Source organism: Nycticebus coucang, chromosome 11, assembly GCF_027406575.1.
Source record: "Nycticebus coucang isolate mNycCou1 chromosome 11, mNycCou1.pri, whole genome shotgun sequence".
In the NCBI taxonomy this organism is placed as follows: Eukaryota; Metazoa; Chordata; class Mammalia; order Primates; family Lorisidae; genus Nycticebus; species Nycticebus coucang.
Window position 1 is genome coordinate 8,023,132 of NC_069790.1, and position 12,350 is coordinate 8,035,481.

Here is a 12,350-nt window from a genome sequence, read left to right on the forward strand (position 1 = left end):
CATTTAAAAACATTTGTCACATACCCACCCAGCACTGAGCCCCAAGACCCTAAACTCACGTTTCCTTGCCAAGCCTCCGTGTTGTAGAAATAAGTATGGTATTAAAACTGCCTTTAGAGGGGCTAAGAATCCCCAAGAAGCACAGGGGTTGTTAAAGAATGAATAATGGGTTATAAAAAGATGTGTCAAAACAGTTCGTGCCATTTATATCCTTGTACCTCAACTTTTGCTCAGTCACTAACATGAAACCAATATATAAACAACCAAACAACCACATGAAAGAAAAAACACAGGCATAGTCTAGTAAGGAAGAGGGTAGAGGCGGGAGAGGGGCGGAGGGAGGGCACTGGACGGAATCTCACCCAATGTGCACAATGTGAGATTGTGCACGGCCCCCTGGGTGAAGGGCTCAACTACAACTTGAGCTTTACCTTAGAAATGAAAACAATGTAACCTAAAAAAAATTACTATTATTAAAAAAAACTTTGGCTCAGTCAAATGAATCCAGTCCAACGTGTGCTGGGAGGTCTTTTCCATTATTTTTTCCCCTCTTCCCAGTCTGGGTTCCAGACAGTCTGATCCATTGTCTTGCAAACGTTCAGCTCCCCCTGCTGTGTTACAGGGCTGTTTAGCACTGACCCACGTTAGCGTTGGGCAGATGGAGTTCCGGACGCTTCTTCATCACAACCTTCAGAGCTCCATCCAGAGCCTGGGCTCCGTCCAGGTACATTTACCTGCTGACTTCACTGGGCACAGTCCTGCTGGGGCAGAAACGCAGAGTCCGTGCTACATTAGCCAGCTCATACTCTTCAAGAAGAGCCCATATCCAGGGCCCGGAGCTCCTGGACAGGTATGTGGCTGCGGATGACCTGCCACATTGAATTTGCAGTAATTGAGCTTTAGTGACAAAAAGAGACGAGGTTGGCACGTTTGCACCTGTTTTTCAGTTTCCTAAGAGAGGGGCCACTTAGAACATGTGACTATATCCACTTCTTTTGGAAGATTAGTTTCTCCAGAAAAATCCTAGCCAAACTAGCTGCCGTTGGTGGCTGGGTCCACAGCCCATTCAGCATTTGCTGTGGGCTTTCTAATCCATGCTCAGAGAGAGTGTCGGGTGTGTTGATGATGCAAGCACGGCGGCCAGTCACGTCTTAGACAGGTCTGAAATAAAATACAGTGTCACTTGAATGAAGCTGCAGAAAGGGCTGCTGAGGACGCACCAGCACTCATCTCTTTCTTTCCCGCTCACATGAGAGGCACAGCTGGACCGATCAGCAGGGTGGTCCCTAGCTCCTGGGAAGGTGGGCAGAAGAGGGGAGCAGGGTGAGAGGGCGATGTGAAGGTGGGGCAGTCAGGGAGAATTTCTCCAGCCGTCTGGCAATTTTGTAGACCTCACCTTCCACATTCAGAGATCTTGTGTTTTAATTACAAATAATCGTGCCTAGGATTAAACCTCACTGGCTACAAGAGTGCCACTGCGCAAAGCTCAGAGGCCTTGGGAATGAGCCCAGGGTGAGTTTGGAAGAGCAGAGGGTGAGGATTCACAGTATTTTCTGCACCCTAGCCTCACAGCCCAGGCACATGTACCTGGCTCATTGGGTAACCAATAAATGTCTGATGAAGGAATGGGTAAATTCATGGGGTATATCTTATTTTGGCCAAAACTGCAAATATAAATAGCTAATCAGCATATAAAAATAATTCAAGCAATAAAGAAACAGAAATTAAAATGATTTATTTTTAACTTACAAAAGTACAATTATAGCAAGTCCCAGGGTTATGAATGAAATAGGTTCTGCAGGCTTGTTCTTAAGTTGAATCTGTATGTAAGTTGAAACAGGTACATTTGCCTATTATCTGTAACAGCCTCCATTTGTTAAGTGTGAGTCAGATGTCAATCAGACGTTTGTGACTTGGGATGTACTGTGATAGCCTCTGTTCGTAAGTTAGAGTTGTGCATAAGTCAGATTATTTGTACTTAAAAACACCACTGTGGAAGTGCAGTGAAGGATGCACGGCATCACTTGGTATGACCTTTTAGAAAGCACTTTGTCCCCAGACATCAAGAATTTGTTATACCTATTAGGAATACACACCAAGAACATGAGAAAAGATTTATTCAGAGCAGGATATTTTGTCTCATTTATTTAAAACAATATTGTTTATGATAACCCAAATAGAAGTAGTACCAGAATGTTCAACATAGGGATACAGTTCATGTATGCCCAGTTGAAATTATGTCCACCAGAGAGTCTTAGTGACTGGAAGATTTTAGGCAAAAATAGAGAAGATGATTATCTGCCCAGTGTGGATGGACTCAACATGTAGAAAAAGTTTGGTAGGCAGCGTCCTCAAATACGATTTCTCTCAGTGACGGGATTACAGGCAAACTAGTCTTCACCCTGCTATCCACCTTTCTATAACTTTCTGATTATGTACAATAAACAGATATTTTTGGTGTGAGCTTTTAAAGTATAAAACAAAATATACTTCAAAAAACTTTAGAAGTCATTAATTTTAATCCAAGTAATGCAAAGGAAGCATTAAATTCACCCCATGCTATCTTAACTAGTAAAACGGGTTATATTTTTCTATGCCAGGCTCTGATATCAGGTACATAACTTTATGTAATTGTAGCAGTAGCATCACTGTACTGTAAGTGTGCTGTTTGCTGTGGTTTGCCCTGAGATGGTCTTTGTTTCCTAAGATCAGTGGAGTTGTTGGCCTCACCCTCTACAACTGCTCCAGCAAAAGGCCCATCAACAGACAATGGCTAAGGAAACCCCTGACTCTGGAGTTTGAGGAGGAAGTCAGCCTAGTAAGGAGAGCCTTTCCCCTCTACCTCTGCTCCATTTAGCCCATGATGGATGATTTTTAATGCATTTACTTTCTCAAAGGCAAACTTTGCTTAACTTGTTTTCCTTTAAATGACAGGAACATAGGAGACATAAAACGACATTTGTATTGCTTCAGGATCAAGTAAATTTCCATCAGTTCACTGGACTTTCTGAAGACCCCCAGGAGTCTCTACAGATAGAAATCAAATTTTCTAAACCCATCACTAGAGCATTCCCCATCATGTTACTAGTAAGGTATGTTGATGGTGACAGCCACAGTGGGAATGAGATTGGACCAAGAAATATCATCCTTCAGAATGTGAAAAAAAATCAGTGAATTAAATTGTTTTTAAAGCAATAATAAAGCTAATTGTCTAAAGAAATTATAACATAGTATGCTGTTCAACATAAGCTTCCTTACCTTGTTTTATTCATTTATTTTTTTGAGATTGGATTCTCGCTTGTTATCATTTGTTGGAGAAACGGAACACTGGAATTGTTAGTAATAATACTAACAGAAATCTTTTCTCATTTAGAAATCTTGTTCTCTCAGCATAAAGTTGGGCAAGAATTCTTTTTTTATTATTTCTTCTTTTTTCCAAAAGGAGAAAATGTCTTCAAATCTTTGTGTCTAAGGCAGTGTTTTTTAACCTTTTTTAATCTCAGGGCACACTTGAACCTACAGTTAAACTTAAGCACATTTAAATTATGTTGACAAAAACAAGAGTAAAAAAAAGAATATACTTAATGTATTTTGACTGTCTTTTGAAATTAATTTAATTAATGACTTTTAAAAATTTTCGTGGCACACAAGATCCTCTCACAGCACACCAATATCCTTAGCACACGGGTTGAAAATCACCGCTCTAAGGTAACTTAGTAAATCATCTTTCTCATGGACGTTGAGTTCATGAGATTTGGGTGGGCCCCATTTTACAACTGAATTACATAAGAAGGCTTAATAAATGAATATTGAAAAGATTCTTTGGAATCATACTTTAAATACACTGGTGGGAACCACCAGTTTGCAGAGTTTGTGGCAGGTTGGGATGGGCAAAAGTCTCCATCACTTCTATTCTGAGTCCTCATATGTTCAGGCCTCCTGACAAATGCTCGCTATTTGGCCCTGATTAATTTGGTGGGTATTTCAACTAGATTGAGGGGCACCCATGAGCAAGGGTTGTGTCGTAGCTGTCCACACAGCCCTCAACGAGAGGTTTAATGTCTGCTGTTGGCTTAACACTCATTCTGCCAAATGAACTAAGTCATTAAATGCCTGGAAGTGTCTGCTTGCTCAGAGTTTGGATTTTAACATAACTCTAAGTCAGATACAGAAAAGGTAAAAAGCTTCTGAGAAATTTCTTGGCCTAACTATGTTGTACTTACTATCCTTTATCTGTTAGCAGGTTATGTAAAGAGTTAGTGCAAACATGCCAATGTGCTCATGTGCGGCCGTGCCCCAACCAGGAGCCGCCACCATTTGTTTTATTCTTATAGACTGTGACGGTCATTCTTAAACTTCTTCCTTTTTTTTTTTTTGGCTGGGGCCGGGTTTGAACCCGCCACCTCTGGCATATGGGGCCAGTGCCCTACTCTGTGAGCCACAGGCACCGCCTTTAACCTTCTTTCTTACTTTTTCTTACTTTTTAATGACATGAAGGATGAAAATGTCACATAGAAGTTTCTATTGAAAGACCAAGTGGTGCTTCAGAATAAACATATTGACCTCTGTTAGCCCAGGCTACCTCCTGGCAGTGAAATGAGTGAAATGGATGTTTTGCAAAAATGGACTAAAGTCTTGAAAGAGAAGTCTTAATTAAAATCACTGAGAAAGAAAAAAAAAATGAGACACTACTAGGTTGTTTTTATCTCCTAGATTCTCAGAGAAACCTACACCTTCAGATTTTCTTGTGAAACAGATCTACTTCTGGGATGAGAAAATTGTACAAATGTATGTGCCTGCTGTTTCACAGAAAGGTCAGTGGATGGTATAATTTTCAGTTCTGTTTGTGCGAGGAAAACGTTTCGTGTAACATACATTTGTTTGCAGAGTGGTGTTTTTCTTTATTCATTTTAAAAACATCACATTCGTTTCTCAGCTTGCTTATATGTAAACTGTCCCTCAAACAGCCAGCACATGGAACCCACCCATAAGGAATTACGATCCTCACTCGCAGCAGTGCCTGACAGTTCAGGGCCAGACTGCTGCTCAGGGCCGTACACCTCTGACCCGCCTCTGACCCACCTCCTCCTGCTTCTCAGAGCTCCGTCTTTCTCCGGCTGCCCTCTGCCTGCTGCACCCCCCATTTCTTCCTTCAAACTAGCCTTTGCTGAGCCACCTCGATCCAGGCGTTGATCCATGACTTCCAAGGCGTCTCTTTATTTCACGTATGACCAGAGGGAACATCGCCCCCTCTGAAGCAGTGTCAGGGGCAGGGTGTCAGCCAGGAGTTGGCAGAAAGTGTTAAGTTTGGGCCTTGCCCCTTCACGTTACTCTGCCTCTGGTGACTTAGGCTTAAAGCCTCAGGTGACCTCCCCTGAAAAGGAAGAAACTGAGCCCAACGTGCTGACGTGACGACACTAGTCAGACACCTGCTTTATACTGATTTCCAGCAAGCTGTGACCATTGAAAGGAAGGCTGAGCTTCTGACTCTCAGGGAAGGGCCCAGACCCATCATCTCCTTGTTTTCACTGCAGAATGATTATTTTCCTCTGAGAATCAATCATGGTTTCTTTTAAAAATAGGTCTAACTGTATTGCTAACCAAATTCAAATTCTCAAAGACAGTTTAAAAAAATTTGCATTTAATGTTTCTTTTCCACAATTTTTCTCATAATTTTAAGCTGACGGAAAGGTAGAAAAATATGTATAACATACACACCTGTATCCATTTCATCAAGATTCACCATTTTTGACATTTTTACCACATTTACTTTATCTGCACATGTGTATCTGCACATGTGTGTATGGAGGGGTTGTGAGGGGAGGATGAGCCATTGGAGAGAAAGTTTCAGAACCCGAGGCGTAGCACCCTTGAGTACTTCGATGTATATTTCATAAAAAAAAAAAAAGGCATTCTCCTAAGGAACTCAGTACCATTATCATAATGAAAATGAATCAACATTAATTCAAGACTATCTACTCTGAAAGTCATGTTTAAATCTGCGAACTCTCCCCAAATGCCTTCTATAGCTCTTGATATTTTTTTACTTTTTGACACTTTAAAATTTATTTTTCTTTATTTCAAAATATAAAGGGGGTACAAATGTTGTTACATGGACACCTTGAATATGCTCCAGTTGGAGCTTTTTGTGTGCCTGTCGCCAGAATAGTGTACCCAGCAGGTAAGTCTGTTCCCTTTACCCCCTTGTCTCCCGCGTCTTTCTCTCTGTGCCTCTGTGTGCCCATCATTTAGCTCCCAGGTATTAGAAAGTACATGTGGTGTGTGTTTGTCCGTTCCTGAGATACTTTGGATAATCATCTTCAGATCCATTCAAGTGGCTGCAAAGGGCATTATTCCATTTCTTTTTTTTTTTTTTTTTGCAGTTTTAGGCTGGGGTTGGGTTTGAACCCACCACCTCTGGCATATGGGGCCAGCGCCCTACTCCTTTGAGCCACAGGAGTGGCTCAAAGGTACTACACAGCCATTTCTTTTTATGGCTGAGTAGTACTCCATGCTATATAAATACCACATTTCTTTATTCATTCATGAATTGATGAGCACTTAGGTTGATTCCACATCTTTGCAATTGTGAACTGTGCTGCAATAAACGTTCACGTGCAGGTGTCTTTCTGATAAAATGACTTCCTTTGGGTAGTAGAACCAAACGGTAAGTCTACGGTTAGATCTTTGAGGCATCTCCACACTGTTTTCCATGGAGGTTGTACTAATTTGCTGTCCCATCAACAGTGTATAAGCTTTCCTTTCTCTCTGCATCAGTGTCAGATTCTCGGGGCTTTTTTTTTTTTTTTTTTTGCCTTTTAATAAAAGCCATTCTAACAGGGGTAATGCAGTATCCCACTGTGATTTTAATTTTCCTTTCCCTGATGATTAGTGATGTTCAGCTTGTTTTCATTTCATATGTTTGTTGGGCATTTGCCTATTCTCTTTATGAAAGCTTCTATTCATGGTTTTTGTTCACTGTTTTATTTATTTATTTATTTTTATTAAATCATAGCTGTGTACATTAGTATGATCATGGGGCACCATACACTTGGTTCATAGATCGTTTGACACATTTTCATCACACTAGTTAACATAGCTTTCGTAGCGTTTTCTTAGTTATTTTGCTAAGACCTTTACATTCCACATTTACTAGGATTCACATATACCCTTGTAAGATGCACCGCAGGTGTAATCACTTTTTAATGGGGTTGTTTTTTTCTTGCTTATTTGTTTGAGTTTTTTGTGGATTCTGGATAGTAGCCCTTTATTGGATGGATGGCTTGTGAATGTTCTCTCCTATTCTGTAGGTTGTCTACTTACTTTGTTGATTATTTCCTTTGCTGTGCAAGGGCTTTTTAATTTAATTAAGTCCCATTTATTTATTTTTATTATTACTGTATTTGTCTTTGGGGCCTTCGTCATAAATTCTTTGCCTAGGTCAATTGCTAGAAGTATTTTTCCTATGTTTTCTTCTAGAATTCTTATGTTATCATACCTTATATTTGACACTTTTATCTATTTTGAATTAATTTTTATATGTGATAAGAGATGAGGGTCCTATTTCATTCTTCTGTATGTGGCTGTTCACTTTTTCCAGCACGGCTTACTCACCAGAGCTTCCTTTCCCCAGTGTATGTTGTTATCTGCTTTGTCAAAGATCAGTTGAAGGTTTTATTTCTGGATCCTCTATTCTGTTCCATTGAATTGTGCTGTTCGGCTTACTATAGCCTTGTAGAAGAATTTGAAGTTGATAATATGGTGCTTCCAGATTTTTTCTTTTTCCTTGAGATTGCTTGGCTATTTGGGTTTCATTTTTGTTCCAAACGAAGTGTAGAATTATTTTTCCTAGATCTACAAAATATGATGTTGGTGTTTTGACAGGGATTACATTGAATCTGTAAATCACGCTGGGCAGTATTTAACAATGTTGATTCTACCAAACCATAATCATGGGATATTTTTCCATTTGTTTATCTATGATTTCTTTCCTCAGAGTTTTATAGGTTTGTACTTCTTCTTGTAGAGATAGCTTACCTTTTTGGTTAAATATATTTCTTGGTATTTTATTTCTTTGTAACTATTGTAAGTGGTATTGAATTCTTAATTTTACTTTCGGCTTGTCTGTTATTAGTATGTAGAAATGCTACTGATTTGTATACATTGATTTTGTAACTTGAGACTTCACTGAAATTACTTACCGCTTCTAGGAGTCTTAAGAGTTTTCCAGAAACAAGATTATCAGTGAATAGGGATAGTTTGACCTCCTCTATCCCAATTTAGATACCTTTTATTTCTTTCTCTTGCTAATAGCTCTGGCTAAGAGTTCCAGTATGATGTTGAATAGGAGTGGTGAGAGTGAGCACCCTTGTCTTGTTCTGGTTCTTAGGGAGAAAGCTTTCAACTTTTTCCCATGATGTTGGCTGTGGGTTTGTCATAAATGGCTTTTATTATTTTGAGGTATTTCCTTCTAGGCCTATTTTGTTGAGGGTTTTTATCAAGAAATTGTGCTGAATTTTATCGAATGCTTTGTCTGAGATGATCATGTATGTGGTCTTCGCTTTTGCTTCTGTTTATGGTGACTCATGCTATTGATTTGCATATGTTAAACCATCCTCTCACCCTGGAATGCAACCCCCTTCACCATGGTGAATTATCCTTTTGATGTGCTGTTGAATTTGGTTTGCTAATAGTTTGTTAGAGATGTTTGCATCTATGTTCGTAAGGGATATTGGTCTGTAGTTTTCTTTTTTTATTGTGTCCTTTCCTGGATTTGGCATCAAGGTGATGGTGGCTTCATAGCATGAGTTAGGGAGGATTCTCTACATCTTGACATTATGGAATAACTTCTGTAGACTAAGTACCAGTTTGTCTTCTTGGTCTGGCAGAATTGGACTGTGAATCTGTCTGGTCTGAGGCCTTTTTCGTTGGTAGATTTGTCATTACCATTTCAATCTCACCGCTTGATTTTGGTCTCTTTGGGAATTCTATTTCTTGACTTTTGAGCTCTTTATTATGTTAGGGCTATTTTTGAAATAGTAATTTATCAACATTTTCTTGTGTGACTTTTAGATTTAGAGCCATAGTCAAAAATTTGTTTCTTATACCCAGGTTATAAAAGAAGTTATTCATGTGTTGTTTTCGTGCTTGTATAGTTTTTTTTGTTTGTTTGTTTTTTTACATTTAGTCTCCTAATTGATTGGTTTTCATCATGTGGCATAAAGTCTGTCTTATTCCATATTGTTAGAAAGGGGTAATATCTCGTTGCCTCAATATCATTTATTAAAAATCTTAAAGGCAAATTTTACATAACTTTTGCTTCTGAACATAAAAATTTTCTAACAATGATAGTCTAAAACCACGTGACTCAGTGTGCTGTCCTTTCCAAGGTGGGTTCAGACTCTGGGTGCGCTGAAACATGGCAGAACGCTGAGGAGCTGGTGAGAAGCAGGACGTGGACCTGGACAGCAGCTGGGCAAACTGTCCCAACCTTTCCATCCCTTCTAGGGCCATGGGCTGACCTGTTCAGGCTGTTGGGACAAAGAGGGCCCTTAGAAACACCATTTTCTTTCCCAGTTCTCTCCATTCCCAAATAAAAATCTGTATCCAAGAGCTTTGACTGGATACAGAGTTTAATCCACATATTCAATGCTCCAGGGACAAGAAGTGGCCAGGATGTGATTCACTTTTCAATTCTGGTCCCCATGTCTATGGCTCTGTCTGGGTTTAGAATGGAATATGCCATTCTGCAAACTTCAGGTCATATTTTTAATTTATTATTTCTCTTTTTAGATGCCAAGATAGGCTATTTATCCTTATTAGACGTTGACTATGACAGAAAAGCTCCAAACAAATATTTAGCGAAGGCAGTGAACTATACCATTCGTTTCCAATGGATCCGATGCCTGTTTTGGGATAAGAGAGAGTGGAAGTCTGGAAGTTTCTCTCCACAACCAGGAACTTCTCCTGAAAAAGTTAACTGCAGGTATAGACTCACTGTTGAGAAAGAATCTGAGATTTTTAGCAAGTGGCTGCCTTTTCTTTTGCATTTGGTTCAGCCTGGATCCTCTCCTCAATCTTGTCCTCTTGTCCAAGTCGAGACATTCTTGGTTTTGCAGCTCTCCGGCCTGTGCCTCTAGTGGCTGTGGTTGTCCCCTCTGGGTGGCTCCAGAGCAGCAGGAGCTGGTTTGTGGATTGCCCCTGTGCCCAACCCCATGGTGACTGGCACGTGGCAGGTGTTTAGTAAATGTCAATTGAAGAAATGAACCCATAGGTGAGTGACAGGTGACCACATTACTTCTGTGATTGCAGAGATGTGTGCTCTTGTGAGTGAGCCGTTTGTCATCCGGCAGGCAGGGCCCTCCGCTCTCTCCTTTGCCCCCTGAGGCCCTACCAGCCCCTTATCTGCAGAGAAAACCCCCTGCCCAGCCTGCCTGTGAAGGTGAGCTTTCTAAGGCAAGCAACATCTTCACATGGACACCAGTGGCCTTCTCAGGAATTCCTGGAAATATGAGTTGTGTCATTAAATTATAAATTCTTTATCATCTAGTCTAGCTGGAAAGCTAACAATTCTAGGAGAGCCTCAATTCATTCATTTTTGTTGTCCTTACTTTTTCGTTAGGATAGAGATTAGCAATTTTTTTCATTCAAATTAATACGAGGGTACAATTTTTAGGTCAAATTTTAGGTTACGTTGTTCTCTCTTCTACAAATGGAACTTTACCCTGGAAATGAGAACATTTATTAGGCACGTTTAGAGATAGAAATATTCATCTCCTTTTCAAGAACAATTAAGACCTGAGAAGCTGTGTTTTGTGCTTGCCTGCTAAGAGGTAAACATGTCCAGATCACCCCATATCGGTGCAATTCACCGTTGTCATTCTCTCCTTGTGCTGCACCCTTAAATTTATAGCTAGAACATTTGGACTTACTGGCAATGGCCCAGTATTTTGCTTCAATATTATATTATTGATAAATGCATTAATGCAATCATTCAGTCTCTGTTACGTACGCCTGCTAGACTCTTTTCTATGAGTTGGGGGTACAAAAAGGAGTAATACATGGAACCTGCTCACAAGATAACAGGGTGAGATAGGTTTTACTTAAAAAGAAGAAAGGCATTTGTAGTGATTGTGAAGGTAGAAGTTACCAATGATGGGATATCTGTAAAGCCGTGAAGTGGCACTTAGGCAACGGTTACAGAGTTGGACTAGTTACCAAGGCCAGTCCACAGCTAGGCTGGGATTTTGGTCCTGAATCTCTGGCTTCAGCTGTGCCATGCTGGGGCTGTGACACCTGGCATCTCAGGACAGTCCCTGAGGGCACTTAGAGCCCCAACACTCAGACATGAAGATGGCTGGTACATCAGAAGGTCCCTTGTTTTATCTAGCTTCTGGTGAATACTTTGAGTCTAAATCATAAAGGCATCATTATTGCAACTTATCTGCCTTTTCACACCTCTTTTAACCAATGTGCCACCACAATGTAAACAGCTGATTGAACCACACGTTTGGAGCCCTAACCAGCTCTTCCCTCCTAGCTATGATCGCCTCGCTACGGCATTCTCTGTCCTACGAAGAAGGCTGAATGCCAGTTATGATGCAAGTGACATCTCTCAGTTACAGAGGTATGTTTTATTTTGTAAATCAAGGCTTAATAGAATTTATTTTGTATGTTTCACTGTTCACTCAGAATGCCCATATATGATTCAATGGATGCTTGTAATCCATGTTATTTATTTTTTCTGATATATGGATATTAGTAAACTATCTTAAAATATTATATAATTGAACATATATTCCACTGTCTGTCTTTATTTGCATTTACTGAGAAGAGATTTATGAGATAAGATTTACAAGCAAGTTAGCTTACAGTTCTTGCTTTGAATTCTGGCTTTAGTTCAGCATGAGTTTGGTCAGTTGTTACTGACTGGGTTAATATCCACAGTGGTGACACTGCCTCATCTGCCTGTCCCAGTTTATGCTTATTCTTATAGGCTAATTATTAGTAGCTCCATCTTTCTCAGAAGCATCCCATATTGGATAATAAATTTAAAATTTACACTATTTTCATAGCCACTGTTTGATATGGGATGACTGTCTACAGATTCTGAAACATGGGTGTGTTGAATGTAAGCCTGTGTGGGGAGGAACCTTCTCCATCTTTTTCATCAGGGTTCCTCTTTGTTCAATATAACACTTAACCCATGGCAGGAACTTAGTAAATATTTGTGAAATGAATGTCTAAGGCAAAGTGGTATTTTCTGGAGTATTAAGGATTATTATTTTTTTTCTATTCATCTAATAGAAAACTCTGCCTTACTTTATCATTAAATCAATACTATTATTTTG

The 12,350-nt window shown here is 39.8% G+C and overlaps 1 protein-coding gene across 1 annotated transcript in view; it reads left to right on the top strand.

Annotated features, from left to right (window-relative positions):
- Positions 1–12,350, top strand: part of PKD1L1 (polycystin 1 like 1, transient receptor potential channel interacting) — a 113,720-nt gene that overhangs the window by 38,929 nt on the left and 62,441 nt on the right. The window contains exons 12-17 of the mRNA XM_053609345.1: positions 623–850; positions 2,708–2,818; positions 2,935–3,092; positions 4,714–4,814; positions 9,793–9,985; positions 11,540–11,626. Of these exons, the coding sequence (XP_053465320.1) occupies positions 623–850; positions 2,708–2,818; positions 2,935–3,092; positions 4,714–4,814; positions 9,793–9,985; positions 11,540–11,626 (878 nt within the window). The remainder of the gene's footprint in view (positions 1–622; positions 851–2,707; positions 2,819–2,934; positions 3,093–4,713; positions 4,815–9,792; positions 9,986–11,539; positions 11,627–12,350) is intronic.